Source organism: Eleutherodactylus coqui, chromosome 6, assembly GCF_035609145.1.
Source record: "Eleutherodactylus coqui strain aEleCoq1 chromosome 6, aEleCoq1.hap1, whole genome shotgun sequence".
Taxonomy (NCBI): domain Eukaryota; kingdom Metazoa; phylum Chordata; class Amphibia; order Anura; family Eleutherodactylidae; genus Eleutherodactylus; species Eleutherodactylus coqui.
The window spans coordinates 195,742,961-195,764,243 of NC_089842.1; the positions used below are offsets into that span (position 1 = coordinate 195,742,961).

The window sequence follows — 21,283 nt, forward strand, 5'->3', positions numbered from 1 at the left end:
GCAGCGTCCTTGTTGGACTTACGGAAATGTGCGCTGAGTCGGCGGACCTTTCCGAGCAGGTCTGACAAGCGTGGGTAGCTTTTCAGAAACCGCTGAACCACCAAATTAAAGATGTGGGCCAGGCATGGCACGTGCATGAGGCTGCCGAGCTACAGAGCCGCCACCAGGTTAGGGCCGTTGTCACACACGACCATGCCCGGTTGGAGGCTCAGCAGCTAAAGCCAGCGGTCGGTCTGCTTTGTCAGACCCTGCAGCAGTTTGTGGGCCGTGTGCCTCTTCTCTCCTAAGCTGAGTAGTTTCAGCACGGCCTGCTGACACTTGCCCACCGCTGTGCTGCCACGCCGTGCGACACCGACTGCTGGCGACGTGCTGCTGCTGACACATCTTGATTGCGAGACAGAGGTTGCATAGGAAGAGGAGGAGAGTGGTTTAGAGGAGGAGGAGGAGGAGGGTGGTTTAGTGGAGGAAGCATACACCGCCGCAGATACCACCACCGAGCTGGGGCCCACAATTCTGGGGGTGGGTAGGACGTGAGCGGTCCCAGGCTCTGACTCGGTCCCAGCCTCCACTAAATTCACCCAATGTGCCGTCAGGGAGATATAGTGGCCCTGCCCGCCTGTGCTTGTCCACGTGTCCGTTGTTAAGTGGACCTTGGCAGTAACCACGTTGGTGAGGGCGCGTACAATGTTGCGGGAGATGTGGTCGTGCAGGGCTGGGACGGTACATCGGGAAAAGTAGTGGCGACTGGAAACCGAGTAGCGCGGGGCCGCCGCCGCCATCATGCTTTTGAAAGCCTCCGTTTCCACAAGCCTATACAGCAGCATCTCCAGGCTGATCAATTTGGCTATGTGCACGTTTAACGCTTGAGCGTGTGGGTGCGTGGCGGCGTACTTGCACTTGCGCTCTAACAGTTGCGCTAGCGACGGCTGGACGCTGCGCTGAGAGACATTGCTGGATGGGGCCGAGGACAGCGGAGGTGAGCATGTGGGTGCAGGCCAGGAGACGGTCGTGCCTGTGTCCTGAGAGGGGGGTTGGATCTCAGTGGCAGGTTGGGGCACAGGGGGAGAGGCAGCGGTGCAAACCAGAGGCGGTGAACGGCCTTCGTCCCACCTTGTGGGGTGCTTGGCCATCATATGCCTGCGCATGCTGTTGGTGGTGAGGCTGGTGGTGGTGGCTCCACGGCTGATCTTGGCGCGACAAACCTTGCACACCACAGTTCGTCGGTCGTCTACACTCTCAGTGAAAAACTGCCACACCTTTGAGCACCTTGGCCTCTGCAGGGTGGCATGGCGCGAGGGGGCGCTTTGGGAAACAGTTGGTGGATTATTCGGTCTGGCCCTGCCTCTACCCCTGGCCACCGCACTGCCTCTTCCAACCTGAAGACCTGTCCTCAGTAGGCTTAGCAAACCAGGTAGGGTCAGTCACCTCATCGTCCAGCTGCTCTTCCTCCGAATCCTCTGTGCGCTCCTCCCTCGGACTTACTGCCCTTACTACTACCTCACTGATAGACAACTGTGTCTCATCGTCATCGTCCTCCTCACCCACTGAAAGCTCTTGAGACAGTTGCCGGATGTCCCCAGTCTCATCCCCCAGACCGCGGGAACTTTCCAAAGGTTGGGCATCGGTCACGACAAACTCCTCCGGTGGGAGGAACCATTGCTGCCCAATCTGGGCAGGGGCCTGAAAACAGTTCCTGGGAGTCTGCCTGCTCCTCAGAATGTGTCATTTTCATGGAATGAGGAGGCTGGGAGGAAGGATGAGCAACAGCCAGAGGATTCAGAGTTGCAGCTGTGGACGGCGCAGAATTCTGGGTGGTCGATAGATTGCTGGATGCACTTTCTGCCATCCACGACAGGACCTGCTCACACTGCTCAGTTTCTAATAAAGGTCCACCGCGTGGACCCATTAATTGTGAGATGAATCTGGGGACCCCAGAAACTTGCCTCTCTCCTAATCCCGAAGCAGTCGGCTGCGATACACCTGGACCAGGAGCTCGGCCTGTGCCCACACCCTGACTTGGGCATCCGCGTCCTCGCCCCCGTCCACGTCCTCTAGGCCTACCCCTACCCCTCAGCATGGTGTATTACGAGTAGAGCAGAAACAGAACGCTGTAATTAAATGTGCCGCTTATTGGCCTGTGGTTGGAGGCTGACTTCGCTTACGGAACGCACAGCAGAGCCAGGAAACAATTATGCGCAAGCCTGTAGTGAGACCTAGGTGCGTATGACTGAGCTACTGGAATTCTCAGGGCAGAACCAGTCAAGTGGCCAAAGGCCAGTGGTAGGCCTTAAGTATTTTGCTTCAATTTTTTCAAACGGTGAGGTGAAAAACCAGACAGACACCGTATGCAGCGTATATATGTATACTCGTTCTCTCTGGCGGGATGACGGCGATCATGTAACGGACACAGCAGAGCCAGGAAACAATTATGGGCAAGGCTGGGTATTAATGAGCAACTACTACCCCCAGCACACACGCCATAAACTGAAGACTGTCACAGGCAGGCCAAATATAGTATTTTTTTCCACTTTTTGGGAAAAAGCCCACTTCCTGTGATATAGCCTGTATATGGATTTCCCTGTTGGGGGATGACTGTGGTTATTGAAAGCACAGTGCAGCCAGAAAAATTATGCGCAAGGCTGGGTATTAATCAGCGACTACTACCCCCAGCACACACGCCGTAAGGTGAAGACGGTCACAAGCAGGCCAAATATAGTATTTTTTTCCACTTTTTGGGAAAAAGCCCACTGCCTGTAATATAGCCTGCATATGGATTTCCCTGTTGGAGGATGACTGTGGTTATTGAAAGCACAGTGCAGCCAGAAAAAATTATGCGCAAGGCTGGGTATTAATGAGCGACTACTAGTACCCCCAGCAGACACGCAGTAAACGAAAGACGGTCACAGGCAGCCCAAATATAGTATTTTTTTGAAAAAGCCCACTGCCTATATAGCCAGTATATCTCTTTCCCTGTACCACTGTCCCTGCCTCAGCAGTACTGCCCCTATACTCTGTAAAATGACTGCAGACTGAGGACGCTATGGTCTGCACGCCCGATATACCAAAAAAAAAAAAATTGTGCAAAACTGCTAAAAGCAGCCTCAACAGTACTGCACACTGTCAGATGTGGCCCTAAGAAGGACCGTTGGGGTTCTTTAAGACTAAAATAACACCTAACACTCTCCCTATAGCAGCTACAGCAAGACAGCACTTTCCCTGATCTCTCTTAGCTTGTGTCTGTGGCGAGCCGCGGGCGGGGCAGATTTAAATACTGGGGTGTTATCTGATCTCCCCAGCCACTCACTGCAGGGGGGTGGGATAGGGCTGGAATGTCACAGGAGGAAGTTGTAATGCCTTCCCTGTGTTTCTATTGGCCAGAAAAGCATGCAAATTTCTCAGGGAAGGAAATGTAATGGAGTCGAGCACCGCGTGGTGCTTGTCTCGAGTAACGAGCATCTTGAACACCCTAATACTCGAACGAGCATCAAGCTCGGACGAGTACGCTCGCTTATCTCTAGTGAATATCTAAAGAAGAATATAATGTGGCCTGCAGAAACTGTAGGGCAAGTGTCTGAAAAACTAAAGCTTGCAACAGAGGAGAAAAGCAATAAAAAAAAGGATTTTTTTTGGGGGGGGGGGGATGTCAGAAGCAAAAGAAAAGTCAAAGATGCTATAGGATGTTTACAGGATGGGAATGGTGAGTTGGTTAAGAATGATGTTGAGAAGGTCGAACTTTTAAATTACGATTTTGTATCCGTTTTCTCTCAGAAAGTAAATGTAACATCTGATCTTCCTTGTGCTATTAGGGCAATAAAGGAATGCAGGCTACCTATAAACATAGAGATGGTGAGGGAACACTTAGCGAACTTAAATGAATTCAAGTCTCTAGGTCCAGATGAATTACATCTTAGGATACTGAGGGAAGCAGCAGAGGTAATTGCTAAACCACCCGCCTAATCTTTGAAAATTCCTGGAGAACAGGAGAAGTCCCGGAAGATTGGAGAAGGGCAAATGTTGTCCCTATCTTCAAAAAGGGGGAAAAGGTAGATCCAGGAAACTACAGGCCTATGAGACAGACTTCCATACTGGGAACAAATTATTAAACAGCATATATGCAAGTACTTGGATGAGAATTAAATAATTTTGACTTGGTTGATCAGGGAACTGCAGTAGATATAGCATATCTTGACTTTAGTAAAACATTTGACAAAGTATCTTATAGGAACCTTATTTAAAAAATGACCAAATATGAGATTGACAAGGTAACTGTTAGGTGGATTCACAACTGGGTGAGTGATCGTACTCAAAGAGTGGTCATAAATGCACATCCAAGTGGAAGAATGTCTCAAGTGGGGTACCACAAGTCTCTGTCCTAGGTCCAGTGTTGTTCAGCATTTTTATAAATGATGTAGAGGAGGGAATTGAGAGGAAACTGATCAAGTTTGCTGATGACACAAACCTCGGAGGGATGGCTAACACTGGAGAAGAGAGAGAGGATTCAAAAAGATCTGGACAAACTTGAACATTGGTCGGCGACTAACAGAATGATATCAAACAAGGAGAAATGCAAAGTACTACTACAGTAATTGAGCTAATCAGAAGCTCATGTGAAAAAGACCTGGGTATACTAATAGATCACAGCCTGAACATGTCAACAGTGTGCTGCAGTAGCAAAATAGGCATGTATAAAGAGAAGCATAGAGGCTAGATCACGTGAGATATTTATTCCCCTCTGCTTTTCCTTGGTTGAACCGCATCTGAAAAACTGTGCCCAGTTCAATTTAAAAAAGACATCAACAAACTGGAGGAACGGTTAAAGGATTTGGGAAAGTTTAGTTTGCAAAAAAGAAGGCTGAGAGGAGACTTAATAGCGGTCTACAAGTATCTGAAGGGCTGTCGCAGTGCAGAGGGATCATCTCTATTCTCATTTGCATAAGGAAAGATTAGAAGCAATGAGATGAAATTGAAAGGGAGGAGACAGATTAGATATTAGAAAAAAAATTTTTGACAATGAGGGTGATCAATGAGTGCAACAGATTGCCATGGGAGGTGGTGAGTTCTCCTTGAATGGCCTTGTGCATTGAATAGCATGTATTTCCACCCATTAATGCAAAAGGAAGGACCCATTCAAAAGTTTGGTCCTAGACTTTCTTAGTTACACCTCCTAGTTATATGTTTATACCCTTAGATGCCGTCGCAAGTAGTGACAGCAACATATAGAAGGTTAAAGGGAAGGGGAAGGGACACTCAAAGAGTTCCTTTAAATTGAACCTGCCTAAAATAAGAATTAATAAATGGTTCTTAAATGTAATAAATATTCCTGTTCAGAGTTTTTTATATGAGATCTTGACTAATACATAGTCGGAAGTTCATCTGTATTTTAAAATCTATATAAGGGGAAGTTTACCAAAACTAATGAAGACATTTCCATTTGCCAAGTTCAACATAAAATGAGGAATGGGCAGGAAACAGTTACAAACAACAAATTTAGTCATGCTCTCACTTCCATTCCCCCATCAGTCAAGCCACCCCATCCTCACCACCAGTTAGGGCTCCTTCAGATGGAAGATGTCCCATCCCCAGCCAGCGACTTTTCTGAGGAGAGAGATTGTGAGGAGCTCTGAGTGGCGAACGGGAGGCACCTGCCTCCCAGATAACGTTCACGGTGACTCGCCGACAAATACACTTTAGGCCTCCAATACTCATGAACTCAGATTTTAAGTCCTGTAAAAATATAAAACAAAACTTAGAATTCAATCTTTTATGTTTTTGATATTACAGAGTTTTCTCATAAAACAAGATACTATATGAAGTGCTATGTCTTTTCAAAGGCATATCTGCTAAAGCTGTAAAAGGGGAGTAACCACGTTGTGCGAAGATTCTTTATTTCTGCAGAATCCAATTTATTAACCAGAGCATGATTTGTGACCATGGTGTAACTTTCAGCCTCAGAGATCTTCCATGGAAAAAATGATGTTTAGAAGACACAGGAAATCTTGGCATCAACATATATAGACGTAAAAGTCACCCACAGCCTGGCAAACATCTAAACAGGTTACCAGCTGCATAAACGGACATTGTGCCACACACAAATATCTGAATGGTATATCATAATATCCCCTAAATCAGCCAACAATATCAAACTATCCAACCTGTGGTTTAACGTTAACGTAACTCAATTACTGAATTTCTGGGAATGTACAAGGTAGGTCAAGGGTTTATGTTCCATGATAGGTATTCTATTGTCCAAAATACATTATGAGGGCAATTTACTTTAAGGGATTTTCCAAGCAAAATACTATTGATGACCTATTCTCAGAATAGGTTATCAATAGTTGATCAGCAAGGGTCCACCTGCTCAGCTGATCGGCCTGGATGCCGAGCAGGGGACCCAAGCTGATCAACTATTGATGACCCTATCCTGGGAATTTAGCTGGAAAATCCTTTAAACTGGCATTTTAGAACATTTGTTTAAATAAAGGCTTTGCTGGTGTGAAATTTGCAGATGTAGAACAGGTTTTACAATACCATCTCAGGCTGCTGTAAAGTGTATTGAACTGTGTGCTTCCAGCTTCGTACTTAGTGACAATGGCCGAGCAAACAGCTGATAGGCAAGGATGCTTGGCGGCAGACCTCTGCTGATCAACTATCGATGACCTATCAAATTCTTACAAAGTGAATGAACAAAAGAAACAGAATATGACCTGTTTGCGCAACGATAATGGCATAGCTAAAGATATAGTATTATGTGTAAATTGATGGTGAGTCCTCGGAATAATTTTCTCTAATGGGTCCAAAGTATCTCTATTTGACATTGAAGGTCTCCTGGCAAATGAAATGGTGCTAGACGCTTACTCAACTTGCTACGATTTACTTTCCATGTTTCAATGTTTAGAAAAATCATTGAACTGAAGAATAAATATAATCCTAGGAAGCTGTTCAAGAACATGAAAATACAGTAAGTGAACTTAAATTATATAAAACCTAGAAGATTGCTTGCAAAAGCTAAGGAGTGGCTGATGTGTTAAACTATGTTTTTGCTGTTATATTACTAAACCCACACACTGCTTTATATTCTAAGTTGTAATAAAGTGCAATTATGCCTAAGTACCGTCAAGGTACATAAGTTACCTGGCCCAGATGACACAAATTCTTGCATTTAGGAGAAATAAATATGATTTACAGTAACATGTCACTTCTTGATGCAGAAACACACGAAAACAAGATTTTCCACGTTGAAATTCCACCTGCAGATTTTGCCCCATTGAAGGGGCAAATTTTGCATGCTGATCTGTGCAAAAAGACGCAGATTTTGATGGGGATTGGAGGTAGAATTCCACCATACGCAGTTACCCTGAGAGTAAGGACATATTCCAGAATCATAGAATGGTAGAGTTGGAAGGGACCTCCAGGATCATCGGGTCCAACCCCCTTCTCAGTGCAGGATTCACTAAATCATCCCAGACAGATGTCTGTCCAGCCTCTGTTTGAAGACTTCCATTGAAGAACTAACCACCGTCCATGGCCATCTGTTCCACTCATTGATCAACCTGTCAGAAAGTTTTTCTAATATGTAATCTGTGTCTCCTTCCTTTCAGTTTCATCCCATTGCTTCTAGTCTTTCCTTGTGCAAATGAGAATAGGGCTGATCCCCCTGCACTGTGACAGCCCTTCAGATATTTGCTTCTGCTTAGCTCAATTTCTCCCATTCTGAGACCGATATACTTACCTCCTCCTTGTCTTGAAAGAGCCGCTGCTCCTCTGCTTGGTGCTGTTGCGCTGAGCAAAGGAGTGCACACACTGCTGTCAGTTTGTGCACAGGTAGCAATGTCACTGAGTGATTACCAGCCAGGGAGGCGTGGCACCCCGGCTGGTAATTACTTTCATGGTGACAAGACGTCCTGAAAGTGGGACAAAAGCCTGTTCTGCTTAGGGACCTTGGGGACAGTAGAACACAGGGTACCAAAGCAGGACTGTCATGCCTAAACCAGGATGTCTGGTCACCTTATTTTAATATCTATAACACTGAATAGGGCTGCAAACATTGCTAACAATTCTTATAATGTCTTTGAGGATTAATAAACACACAATACTATGGACACTGCAGGAGGGAGATCTGAATAGTAGTAATCCTTATCTGTGACCAGCACCCAGGTTGGAATCTGTTGACCTCTATCTGTTTTTATGAGGCCAGCTTCACTGGATTTTTGCTGTCAATTCCGCAATTGGCTTCCGCACAGAGGATCCATAGCAAATACCTTTCAAAGCATGCTATGTAAACTTGCTTTTTTCTTTACACTCGTAGAAACAAATTGTGATTTACAAGAGCGGGGGAAAAAAAAATAAAAAATCGCAGCATGCTCTAGTATGCAGACGGTTTCCATTGAAGTCAATGGAAGCCGTCCAATCCCTAGCCCCTCCGCAATCCACATTGTGGATTGGCTGCGGGTTACCCGCGCCTTAGCCTACCGATGGTGCGGGAAAAGCAAATATTAAGAAAAAAAAATCTATACTGCCAGTGACTGCAGTCATCTGCAGCACAGCAAAAGCAGGTACGCGGGGTTGCCAGCCAGAGTCAGGGCAGGAATCCACTGCGGCAACCCGCATTTGGAATCAGGTCAGTTCCACATGCACATGGCAGAGCCAAAGTGTAAGGCCATGTGCAGCCAGCCTTACACTTAGGCCGGTTTCACACGGCCAAGAATCTCGTGTGAGATTTGTGTGTTGCAAAACTATCAACTCCATTCTTTTGAATAGGATCATACATATGACCCAACTTTGGGCATTCTTTTGCATTGCCTCGCCCATTGTTTTCAATGGGTCCAGCAAAAGCATTGCAAGGTGCGATGTGAGGTTTCCCCTTTTAGCCACAGGGGAGAATCGCTACTTCCCTGAAGTGATAAAAAGCGTCTTTAACAAAAAAAAAGCCTCACATTCGTGGGGATTTCGCATATTGGCAAGCGTGATATTGGGCCGAGTTTCACTGCCCAATATTGTGCTCGCCCATGTGTGAAATTAGCCTTACATGTAAGTCTTAAATCACTGAGGTATGGCAATGTGAATTTTCTCTTTACCTGCGGTCATGTTTATCACGATCGTATGTTTGCTTGTAATTGTACTCTTAGGTGATTTTTTTTCCTTTGTTTTGTAAGAATCGCTAAAATTAACATTTGTCACATGCTAATGCTAATATTTCATCCTTACCCCAAGTCCTATTGTTGGAGACCCAAGAAGCTGACATGTGGGCTCCTATATACAGAATTGCGCAGTTTACAGGATGCACTTGTTTATTTGCCCTCTGCTTGTCGTGATATGGAAGTGAAAAAAAATGTCAACACTGAATATTTTTCTTCCACTTGCAAAATCCGCAATTCCTTCCCGCAAGTGTGAGCGAAACGCCAAACGTCAATGCATTTGATCGGCCATGTAATACCGAAGATCCTACGCACGATCGGCGATAGCATAATCCGCAATTCAAATTCGCCTGTGTGAGCCCTGCCTAAGATTAATGAAGCTGTAAAGGTTTGGGAGGCCCCCAACGTGAACAGTTGTGAGGTTGAAGAGTTAATTAACATGAAAACACTAGAATACAGCCCATAGATCACTACCGGCAGTAGACTGGTTTGTGCAGATATGCAGGATCTCCCATTTTCTGAAAGTACAGCCATCATGGACATATAGGCTTTTACATGTTTCACACTGTGTCTACGGCTCATTGGTCCTCTGCCTCCCCCATTGTCTTGTGATTGGAGTTGTAGACATCAATTAGACAAGGCAAGGGGCTTAAGAGGACCAATCTGTAGTCAACCCAAAGAAGAATGAGCTGCAAGACCGCCCATCAGACGGATTGCAGCTCATTTACATAGAGTATGCACAGAACATATACAGACCTTGCACACGGGACGGAATAGGCCACACGAGGCACCGCAAACTGCAGCAAATTCCACATCAAAATCCGCAGGCGACCTGCGGATTTAGATGTGGAATTAAAAATGGCTTAAAACCTGCCTGCAATTCCGCATCAAAACTCACAGACCTGCGGATTTTGGTGTGCAATTTCGCAGTTGCGGATTTGGCTGCGTCTTGCGGCGCAATTCTATCCCATGTGAAAGGTCTCTAAAAATTCCAATCTTCCTGATGGTTGCACTTTCAGAAAAACAGGAGGTTATGTATGATCTTACATATCGGCATAGCGCCAGTGTACTGTTGGCAGTAGTCTGTGGGCTGTATTGTGGTGACAGACTTCCTTTAACCCTTTTCACTGCCGGAAAAAGATTTAGATAGGTATTGTCATATTAGTGAGGGCTCAACTATAGCGTAATACTAATAAGTATAGGTCATGTAGTAAGGGTTCTCACTGTCAAGTGTAGTGTTCCACCACTCTAGTTCGCCAACAAGGAGATATCCAGCTCGGTTGGCATATAATGGGAGCAGATAAACCTGGACAGCTACATCGGGACAATGTGCCAGGCAAGGGAAGACCATGCGGCTGCTGTGGAATTTATGGAGTGAAGGGGTACAGCGATGTTTGGTTCCACCCCTTCTCTACTAGGCGTCTGGAACCAGTGCAGGACTCCCCTATTCAAAGGAACTGAATTGCTTGAAAATTAGGAGGTTGGCAATTGTTTTAAGGGTCATGGTAAGGGCTCCCACCCACTTGCCTTTTTTTCACGCGTTATAGCTTGCTTTTTTTTCACACGTTCTAGCTTGCCTTTTTTTCAAGCGATTGTCAATGGGACTTTCTAATGTTAAAAATGCTTTGCAAGTTGGTGCGTTTTTAACATTAGAAAGTCCCATTGACAATCGCGTGAAAAAAAAGCAGCAATATAGCATGAAAAAAAGGCAAGCTATAACGCATGAAAAAAACTCAAGTGTGCAGGAGCCCATATGGCATGAAAAAAAAGCAAGCTATAACGCGTGAAAAAAAGGCAAGTGGGTGGGAGCCCTAAGGGAGAGAAAACCAAACACCAGACCCTTCTATCATCAGTGACAAAATCTAGCACCCTAATGAGGGCCTATTTTGGTGTTTGCTTTTGGGCCACCTGTGCTGTGCCACTCCCACTGGGTGCTGTTTCTGTTATGTATGTAGTAAGCCAGCTTCTGCATGTGAAGTGAAACGCATGGAGAGTCATATTGTGGCCAATCGAATAAGGAATGACTAGTATGACTGGAGAGCCCTTGAGATTGTCATCATGTGGTCAGAAATAGGGCGAGAAGTACCTTGCAGAGTTGCTAGTAAAGGCTCAGAGAGGGAGGAGAGTTGTGGGAATAGAGTGACGCAAATCAAAAGCCAGAATGCAATTACTTCTGTATTACGTTCCAACAGAGTTCTCTATCCAGAGAAATATTTTCTGAAAATGTCTGTTTATCAACTTGTTTGGGTTTCGAACTGTTGTAGTACTTTGTGCCTCCAGAAGGAGAGTTCCTGCCAAAGTATAGTTCAGCTGATTGCATTCTGTTTTCCATTTTCATTCTGGAGTAGGCCTAGCCAGCACCCAAAAGAGACTGTATCTACGGTCCCGTTACTGCAGAGGCACTATTATTCTTGTTAGGGAGAGACGTTGATTGATAACTACATGCCTCTTGCCATATCAGTTCTCCAATGTGAAGAACCCTTTACTATAGTAAGTGCCAAGCAACAGGTCCCGGGACATGATTTGAATACATGTTGTGTATATATATATATATATATATATATATATATATATATATATGTATATATATATATATATATATATATATATATGTATATATATATATATATATATATATATATATATATATATATATATATATATATATATATATACACACACACACACGCACATACACATACATACATACACACACACACACACACACAAGGGATATGCATGTGCTCTCCCTATCTAGCAGGTGGCCTCTCCGATTACTCTAATTTCCTTAGGTGGCTCTGAGGACAACCATTGCCTACTGACTAAGCTAATTCACTGTATTAAATCTTAAGGGAGAAAAATATCTTGGGGCCATCAAAGGAGGGATGAAGCCAGCCATGAAGATCACCATCATGGAAACTATAGATGTCAGACCAAAGAGGTAAGATAAAAGCAGAACATTTTATATTAACATCTATCCATCTAGTAGTTATACACAAAGTCCAGAACTTCACCAGGATCAAATAAAACCTTGTAGCTTTATTGGGTTATACAGTAAATAAAACCTTTAAAGGAGATGTCCCGCGCCGAAACGGGTTTTTTTTTTTTTAAACCCCCCCCCCGTTCGGCGCGAGACAACCCCGATGCAGGGGTTAAAAAAACCACCCGCACAGCGCTTACCTGAATCCCGGCGGTCCGGTGACTTCAATACTTACCGCTGAAGATGGCCGCCGGGATCCTCCGTCTTCGTGGACCGCAGCTCTTCTGTGCGGTCCACTGCCGATTCCAGCCTCCTGATTGGCTGGAATCGGCACGTGACGGGGCGGAGCTACACGGAGCCGCTCTCTGGCACGAGCGGCTCCATAGAAGACTGCTGAAGACCCGGACTGCGCAAGCGCGGCTAATTTGGCCATCGGAGGCCAAAAATTAGTCGGCTCCATGGGAACGAGGACGCTAGCAACGGAGCAGGTAAGTAAAAAACTTTTGATAACTTCTGTATGGCTCATAATTAATGCACAATGTACATTACAAAGTGCATTATTATGGCCATACAGAAGTGTATAGACCCACTTGCTGCCTCGGGACAACCCCTTTAATAATATAATATTTATGCATTTCGAAGTCCCATGCTTAACAATGCATGATTTTTTTTATTGTGTTCACACTTTGTGTTCACAGGCTGCTGTGCACCAAGGGGAGATACACCCATTGTAAAAAGCAATCACATCCCTATAAGGAGTTGTCGGGATCAGATGAAACTTTCTATGTGTGATTGTAATATTAAAACATAAGTGAAAATGTAGTGTACAGGAGTTGTAGAGGTAACTGCACTGTAAGCACTATTTCTGTGCTGTGTAGAACTGTTATATAATGGCAACTACATTATTTTGGCTGCCTGTCCATGGGCGTTGCCATCTCTGCTGCGGGAGCCGCTGTCCGGGAGCAGGAGCCGGCAGACGGATCTCAGCGGTGAGCCTATCTGAAAATTAGGCTCATCGCGGAGAATTGCGGCAATTCGCAGCATGCTGTGATTTGCCGGCTGCGAGCAGAGAATCGCTATGATTCTCCGCTTGTGGACAGGGGGGCTGCGCTTTCCATAGCAACGCTATGGAAAGCATTCACTGTGTTCCCCTTGGCCGGATTATCGCCGCGGTAAATGCAATGCAAAAATGCCCGTGGACAGGCAGCCTTAGAGGTATCCCTGCTGTGTTATTGATATGCTGCCTCTAATATTTTTTTTTCTTTGGGGGGACAGTTGTAATTTTTGCTATCGGGCTCTATGATTTATCTATAGGTCCTTGTGGGCCGGGCATACATAAAGCAATCAATATGGATGTAAGATCTGCAGATAAGCTGACGCTTGATATTGGGCTCTTTTGCCCAACCGGTCATACAATTAGTTCTGGAGCTTTTGCTCACTCTAAATAATTATATCCTAAAGTCCGGCTCCACACTTAGCAGCACTGCCTGTGCTTCAAGAGTAGCAGGACCACATACTCCAAATTCTTGTGCCTTGCAGTGTGATCCCAGTAGAGATGAGCAAGCATACTCGCTAAGGATAATTGCTCGATCGAGCATTGTCCTTAGCGAGTATCTCCCAGCTCGGGAGAAAAGGTTCCGGTGCCGGCGCAGGTGACAGGTGAGTTGTGGCAGTCAGCAGGGGGAAGCCTTCGGGAGAGAGGGAGAGAGATCTCCCCTCCGTTCCTCCCCGCTCTCCCCCGCAGCTCCCTGCTCGCCGCCGGCAGCCGAATCTTTGCTCCCGAGCGGGCAGGTACTTGCTAAGGGCAATGCTCGATCGAGCAATTGCCCTTAGCAAGTATGCTCGCTCATCTCTAGATTCCAGTATTTGCCGCACTTGGAAAATCTCCACCATTTGGACGCTAGTTTGCACCAACTGCCAGTCAATTACATATGAAAGCATGGTCTGTGGAGTCTAATCCAACCTCCACCTGGGGGCTTATTCACACAAACGTATTTGCGCACATAATACACACATTGCTTGCAGTAGGTTCGTTCACACTAGTGTATTTTGCACGTGCATTTCATTTGCGCAAAACAATATGCAGCATGTTCTATTTTCATGCGTATTGTGCACCAATATAGCACATATTAAACTAAACTTAATTGCCCATGGAAATTAATAAGCGCATGCTTGTATGTTTTTTGCACATGCCAATACAGTAAAATATGCCCACTTGTGTGCAAAAACACACTGCCCTATATCGTGAATAAGCTTACACCTATATAAAGCCGGCCTGGGTCCTGATTACACGATAACATTATAGTAGTGGCCCCAGTAGTGGCCCCAGTGTGAAGAGAGAAAACACCCTGAGAAGCCATATTGGATTGTGATCGACACTTGGGTTATAGTCAGCACAGAAGATAAACAGGCAGACCATATTGGGGCGTAAAACACATTGTTACATAAAAACTGCCACTTCTGCTATCACCAGGGGATCCCATCCCAGATTATAAGAACTCCCATATAAACCACAATCTCCCCCGCTTCCCTCACCTGCTGCTCCTTTATAGGTATACAATATATGAATTAAAATCATTTCCACTGTGGTAATCCCAATAAATGTTACCTCCCCTGGTTCCCTATTACAGTGGGTCCAGGACTGTTCGGATACAATAAGGGGGACATTCAGAAAAAAGTTGGGAATAAAAAAACTATTTTTTTCACACAAATTTGTAACTTTTTGATGTCTGCGCCTCTGTCCAACAATGTTTTAGAGGTGGTGTGGCCTCCCCAGCCCAAACTTGCTTCATGCATTAGCTGCATTGTGTGCAGGTAAATGATATTAAGGCTGGTGTTTAACATGCAGCTCTTGGTGCAAAAAGCATATGGGAGACATTTATGACCCAAAGCAGTACATTGTTTAGGTGCGCCAAGGGCCTGCATTTAGCTTTAGGTCAATCAGTTGTGCCCCTGAATCCCATTCTCTGTGCAGCACCAGTGTACATGATCAGTAATGGTATATTATACTCATGTCTGAATCCTTGTGTTTTCTGTTTAGAAGCAATGCAGAAAATGGTTTATTTCATGTACATTAAATCTCTGCACTATTTAAATGGGAGGAGGGGGGAGGGGACACATGGGCCAGAATACGCCACTTTCAAGATTTGCAGGTCTAGATACAGAATAGGATGCAGAACCGCCTGCAGAATTCTGTCATTTTCAGTTTTGCATCAACAGCCACACGTTAGACGTGGATTTTGGTGCAACACTACCCACGTGGCGGAATATTCCATCCCGCATGTCAGCACCCTGAGGCCGGGTTCACACAGGCAGTGAATACTGTGGAATTTTAGCTTGTTGAGTCGTTGTGGAAATTCCGCAGCATTTTCAGGAGCAGCAAAGTGGTCGAAGTTTTCAAAATCTCGTCCGCGCACCGTGGAAATAATTAGCTGCAGAAATGGAACTTAAATTCATAAATATCATGTCCATTTTAGCACCACATTTTTGGTGCGGATTCCACCTCTTTACATCAGGGGGTGAATTCCACACCAAATGGTACGGTTTTGGATACGGATTATGCGCTTTGGATCTGCTGCAGACATTCCGGCCCGCGTGGACATACCCTAAGACTGTCTTTGTTGCCCGGGGTAACCAGTCAAAGTTCAGCTTTCAATTCTGAATCTCCTCTCGTGAAGTGAAAGCTGAGCTGTGAATGATTGCTATGGACAACAAAGGCCGGCTTCACACAGGCGTGTTTGCGTGCGCATTCGGTATCGAATAAAAACTATTGATTTCAATGGCTGCGCTTACGTCCGTATTTTGTGTGCTCATTTCGGTCACGCAAAAAAAAGTAATGCGGCATTCTCTACCAAACGTCCCCATAGAAGTCAACAGCGGGTGCGCAAATGTATATGCAATACGCTAGGAGACGCGTAATACGCTGGAACAACACCACATCTGGAACTCAGACTAATTAGCCATTTCAATCGGCGCATCTTTGTTTGCCAAGCGCAAATGACCATGCCTTGCAAGTGGAAATAGTACCACACAGCGTGAGCCCTATACATTGTATGCAATGCTGTCCATATGCAACACATTGTGCATGGACAGCCTTTTATACACATCCCCCCTCTCAAACACAGCGGGGAATGAAAAATAAAAGTCACACTGCGCATGTCCGTGTCCGTGTGATACGTGGGCATGCTCAGTGCACAGGCAGCCATACGCGGTCTCTGCCGGCAGAGCCAATGTTTACAAAGCAGTAAAATGCTGCCGGGTCCTTTCACATTGGATGTCCATTACTTGCTTTGGTTTGCAGTCAAGTGCAGCTTTTTTTATGGTTCCCCAGTTGGGAACCGCTGGTCTCGTTTTTGCTGCTTCTGTATTAGGGCGACTACCCACTAGCGTTTTTTTTTTCGCTGCGAATTCACAGGTCCAGATGTCTATGGGACCTTCTAATGTTAAAATCGCAACGCACCAAAACCGCAACAACGGCAACTTGCATTTTTGGTGTGTTCCAATTTAACATTAGAAAGTCCCATAGACATCTGGAAAAAAAAGGAACCAGAAAAAACGCTAGTGGGTAGTCACCCTGATTGAGGAATATGTATATGTCTTTTTTGATTTTCTGATGTTGTGGAAATACTCTTTTCTTGTTTTCTGATTGCTGTTCCTTGAATCTGCTTGTTATCTGTGTTTTCTTGTGCTGTGTAATTTGGCCAATAACGATGCTTAAAAAGAAAAAAAAGAATCGCACATGTAAATACACCCATTGTAAAAAATGGATTGTATTTCTATGCGTATCGCAATGCACAAAACTTGTACAAAAATATGGTCTGTGTAAAACTCCTGCAGTTTCTGATGAACCATGGGCACCACTGCCAACCTAGACATGAAGTGCCAACCCTGCCCCATCTACTAATAATGTGGCACTGGAAGAACCAGCCATGAATTTCTCCATGTCTGGGCACTGGGTCATCACTCATAGTGCCCACATCACTGTGTATATGGCAGAGCAGGGCACTGCCAGCAGCAGCTTCTATGACCTTTGACCTCCACTCGGCCAACTGCCATTTACTTTCAACTGTCAGCGGCAGCGATTGGATCGACGGCTACTGGATTGTGAATAATGGTGTCCACTGGACATAGAGGAGATAGAGAGAAGAGGAAGAGAGAGGAGGAGAGCGTGAGCAGACTCCCGGAGAGAAAGAAGAGGAGGAGCGGAGAGAATGCCGTAATAATAAAGGATGAGGAGCCAACACCGGGCACCAGCCAGGACCCCGGACCATCAGACTCTGGATGTTACATCAGTCGCTTCACCAGCCTTCAGATATTGGGTAGAGGAAGCTTCAGCAAGGTAAGTTCAATAACTTCTGATTCTCTGGTAATGGCAGGGGGACCCTAATTATATTGTATTTCCATTTGCTGTGTAACTGAATACAAACTATTGTCTTCTGTTATCAGCCATTTAATCCCCATAAGAGGCTTAGGATACATTCATTCACATGTTGCAAATTTCAGTGCAGATCCACACCCAAAAAATTAAATCGAAATCCTCACCAATTCCGCTACATGTGAACATACCCTTAACCCTTTAGGGACCAAGCCTGTTTGCGCCTTCATGACCAGGCCAAATTTTGGGAATCTGACATGTGTCACTTTAACATGGATTAACACCGTAAAGGTTTTGCATATTCAAGTGATTCTGACATTGTTTTTTCGCCACATGTTGTACTTCATGTAGGCGGAAAAAATAAACCGATAGAATTTGTGTATATTTATTAAAACGCCAAAATTGGGAAAATATTGAAAAAAATCTTCATTTTTTCACATTTAAAACTCAAATATGTGCTAACATAATATAGAAATTTTTGATAAGATATATATTTCCATCTGTTTACTTTATTTTGGGCACACATTGGAAAAACTTTCGTTTTTTTTTTTTAACCATTTAGGAGACATACAAATGTAACATTAATTATTAACATTTTGAGGAACACTTTATTTTCCTGCACCAAGCCAAGATTGCTCATAGGTGTCAGAATGATAAACACCCCCATAAATGACCCCATCTTAAAAACTACACCCCTTAATGTATTCACTGAGGGGGGTCAGGAGTATTTTGACCCCACAGTTTTTCACCTTTTTTAAACTTTTACATGATCGCTGTTATCTATTGGATAGCAGCGATCATGTGACTGAGAACCACATACAGCGTCTCTGGGTGACAGCTCCCTGCTCTCGGCTAATTATAGTAGCCTGGAACGGGGAGTTTTTAAATTTCCCAGGCCTTCTGGCCCTCTGCACATACGCGTGACGTAATGCATCTGGTGCACATGCGCAGACGCCGGCGACAGGTCCAGGGAGGACTAGGAAGACGCCGGACATCGCGGAGAACGGGGGGTGAGTATTCTCAGCTCCCCCTATGGATCCAATCCGTAAGAGGAGCTGAAACTAATTTTTTTTTTTACTATCCATAGACTTTAACGCGATCGCCGTGCGAATACGCTAATCAAGATCAGGACTTCATAGTCTCAAAGACTCATGCGAATACACGCTGCCTACGGGCGTACATAAAAATGCGTACAGTCGTGTGAAGGAGGCCTCACGGGAAGAAGAAATGTGGATTTTCTGCAACCAATTCTGCTGTGGAAAATCCGTAGCAACGTTTTCCAGGACTAGAAGAAATCTCCTCCACACACTGCAGAAAGAATCCCCTGTGCACAATGACCTGCGGTGCGGATTGTAAATCTGCAGCAGGATGAAATCTGTGTGTTACCTGCAGATGTTGGTGCAGATCTGCTATGTGTGGACCGAGCCGTAGGCAGCAGAATAGCCTAAACCCCTACTGATAAATGTATAGGATCTTCCCCTCTGGCCGCTCTCAGTCATCATTTCCTTCTTCTTTTCCTGAGGTGGTCCTGGCATCATTCCCCGGAAGAAACACCTTCATGGCCATCAAGGTTGTCGACAGAAGAAGGAGCAACCCAATTGCACTAATGAGAGAGCGACGGATTCTCCTGAAGGCCCAAGACTGCCCCTTCATATGCCATCTGTATGCCGCCCAGCAGTCTGCAGACCAAGCCTACTTCGTCATGGAGTATCTGTCCGGAGGGAGCCTGGCAACCCTGATCAGGATGTGCGGCCGCTTGGACATCAGCAGTGTGAGGTAAGTAAATGACTGATCAGGAGACGGGAAATACTGAGGGTGACATGACAGGGGAGATATAGAAGAATGGAGAGCATACAGCCTGCCATAAACATCAGCTCTTCTCTTCTAGGGGTGACAGACACGTTGGTGACATGATGTTAGGGAACTGATTTCATGTCATTGATACTACACTCTTCTCTCCGTCAGATTCTACACAGCGGAGATTGTATGCGGTCTCCAGTTCTTGCACCGACGCACCATCGTCCACCGGTAAGCAGAACTGTTCCACATTTCTCTGCTCCCTTATAATAGTGCCCCAGCTTTCCCAGAGTCCTGCATTAGGCTCGGTTTTGCTGCGCTACATCCCGAAGTCTCCTGTATCTCCACCGATTTGCATTTCTCTTTTCTTTTTTCATTGCAGAGATATAAAGCCAGAAAACATCATGCTGGACAGCGCTGGGCACATCCGCCTGATCGACCTGGCGCTGGCCCGAGACGGCGTCACCCCGTCCAATAAGATAACAGGAAGGACGGGCACACTTCAGTATATGGCCCCAGAGGTGCTTCTTGGGAAGACATACGACGCAGCAGTCGACTGGTGGAGCCTGGGGATTGTCGTATCCTGGATGGCGGCAGGACAGTCCCCTTTCTACTATGGAAAGGATCCCAGATTTCCATCTTGGCTCGATGCAGGCTTAAAAGATCTTCTGGAGAGACTTCTGTGCAACAATCCTGAGAAGAGGCTGGGCGTGTATGAGGACATTAGAGATCACCCGTTCTTTAACACCATGAATTGGAAGAACTTGGAGCTGAAGAGAGAACAGCCTCCATTCAAGCCATTCAGCAGAGTTCTGGAGAATGAAAACCTGCAGTGGCCGGAGGATGGCACACCCCTTCCCCCCGTGACCGGATTCTCGTTCACTTCACCAAGCTGGACCCAGTAAGATCTTCCTTCTTCAGGGATGATGATCTTCTGTCTGACCTCTGTGTTCATCATCATTGTTCCTCTGGTGTCATATAATAATCCTGCTTCATGTCACCATGTCAGGTCTGCAGTCTTCTCCCTCTTACTTACTATGTCTCTGCATCTTCTTAGGATGACAAGAAGAATCCAATTGTGAAGGAAGCCACAACCATCTGGTAAGTACCCTCTATACACACGTACACATACATATTGGTACACCTATACATACTTATACACACAGGACACCTACCATTATATCCATACATTGTAACAAAACCACATACTTTAGCAATGTAAAATGTAAAAACATTTCCTCTCTTATGTCTTGTAGGCTCAGCCCGTGCCAACTGTCTCCTGAACCCGCGACTCTGCTGCTGTAGAAGACCTTGGCTTGCCTGAAACATCCTCTCTACATCAACTGTGCTGCGTATTTCCACCACGCTCCCTCAACCTTGGCATCATCTATAATCGGCTGGCATCGGACATCATCCTCTCCTGAAGACCGTCTTCACCCCCAGGAGCGGCCTGTGCTTGATTGGTAACTGGCGAGTTCAGGAAAAATAGCCCGAGTGACTATTATCCCTGAACTCCTGGTTACTAGTAAGACCTCAGCACCGGCCGGGTAAGTAGTACACCACATACATGAAGATTAGACACAAGTATAGGCACATACATAGACACACGCATACACACACTGATAGGTGTAGATTTCAGCTTTGATCCTGGGACTTGTTCTGATCGCCATATTTGGGGTCAGGAAGGAATTTTTCCAACTTGAGGACAATTGGCTCATACCTCAAGGAGGTTTTTGCCTTCCTTTGGATCATCTCACAGCCTTAAATAGGGTTAGGTTTTATTTATAGGGAAATAGCCCAAAAAATTAAATAATCTTAATCTATACAAAAATATCTTTAGCTTTGTAGACTTTCTAGCTGACATCACATATACCAGGGAGGTGAGCGGCTGCCGCTTGATCCTGAGATTTATTCTGGTCGCCATATTTGGGGTCAGGAAGGAATTTTTCCCCCTTAAAACAGGATAATTGGCTCTTTCCTCAAGGGGGTTTTCGCCTT

At 45.3% G+C, this 21,283-nt stretch overlaps 1 protein-coding gene across 1 annotated transcript in view; it reads left to right on the forward strand.

Moving 5' to 3' along the window:
* The window catches only part of LOC136571800 (protein kinase C delta type-like), a 37,902-nt gene extending 16,837 nt beyond the window's left edge, over window positions 1-21,065 (forward strand). Inside the window, exons 2-8 of the mRNA XM_066572427.1 lie at window positions 11,987-12,075; window positions 17,245-17,452; window positions 19,011-19,264; window positions 19,454-19,516; window positions 19,668-20,186; window positions 20,343-20,386; window positions 20,542-21,065. Coding sequence (XP_066428524.1) covers window positions 11,987-12,075; window positions 17,245-17,452; window positions 19,011-19,264; window positions 19,454-19,516; window positions 19,668-20,186; window positions 20,343-20,367 — 1,158 coding nt within the window. The 3' untranslated portion in view covers window positions 20,368-20,386; window positions 20,542-21,065. The remainder of the gene's footprint in view (window positions 1-11,986; window positions 12,076-17,244; window positions 17,453-19,010; window positions 19,265-19,453; window positions 19,517-19,667; window positions 20,187-20,342; window positions 20,387-20,541) is intronic.
* Window positions 21,066-21,283: the final 218 nt, after the last annotated feature.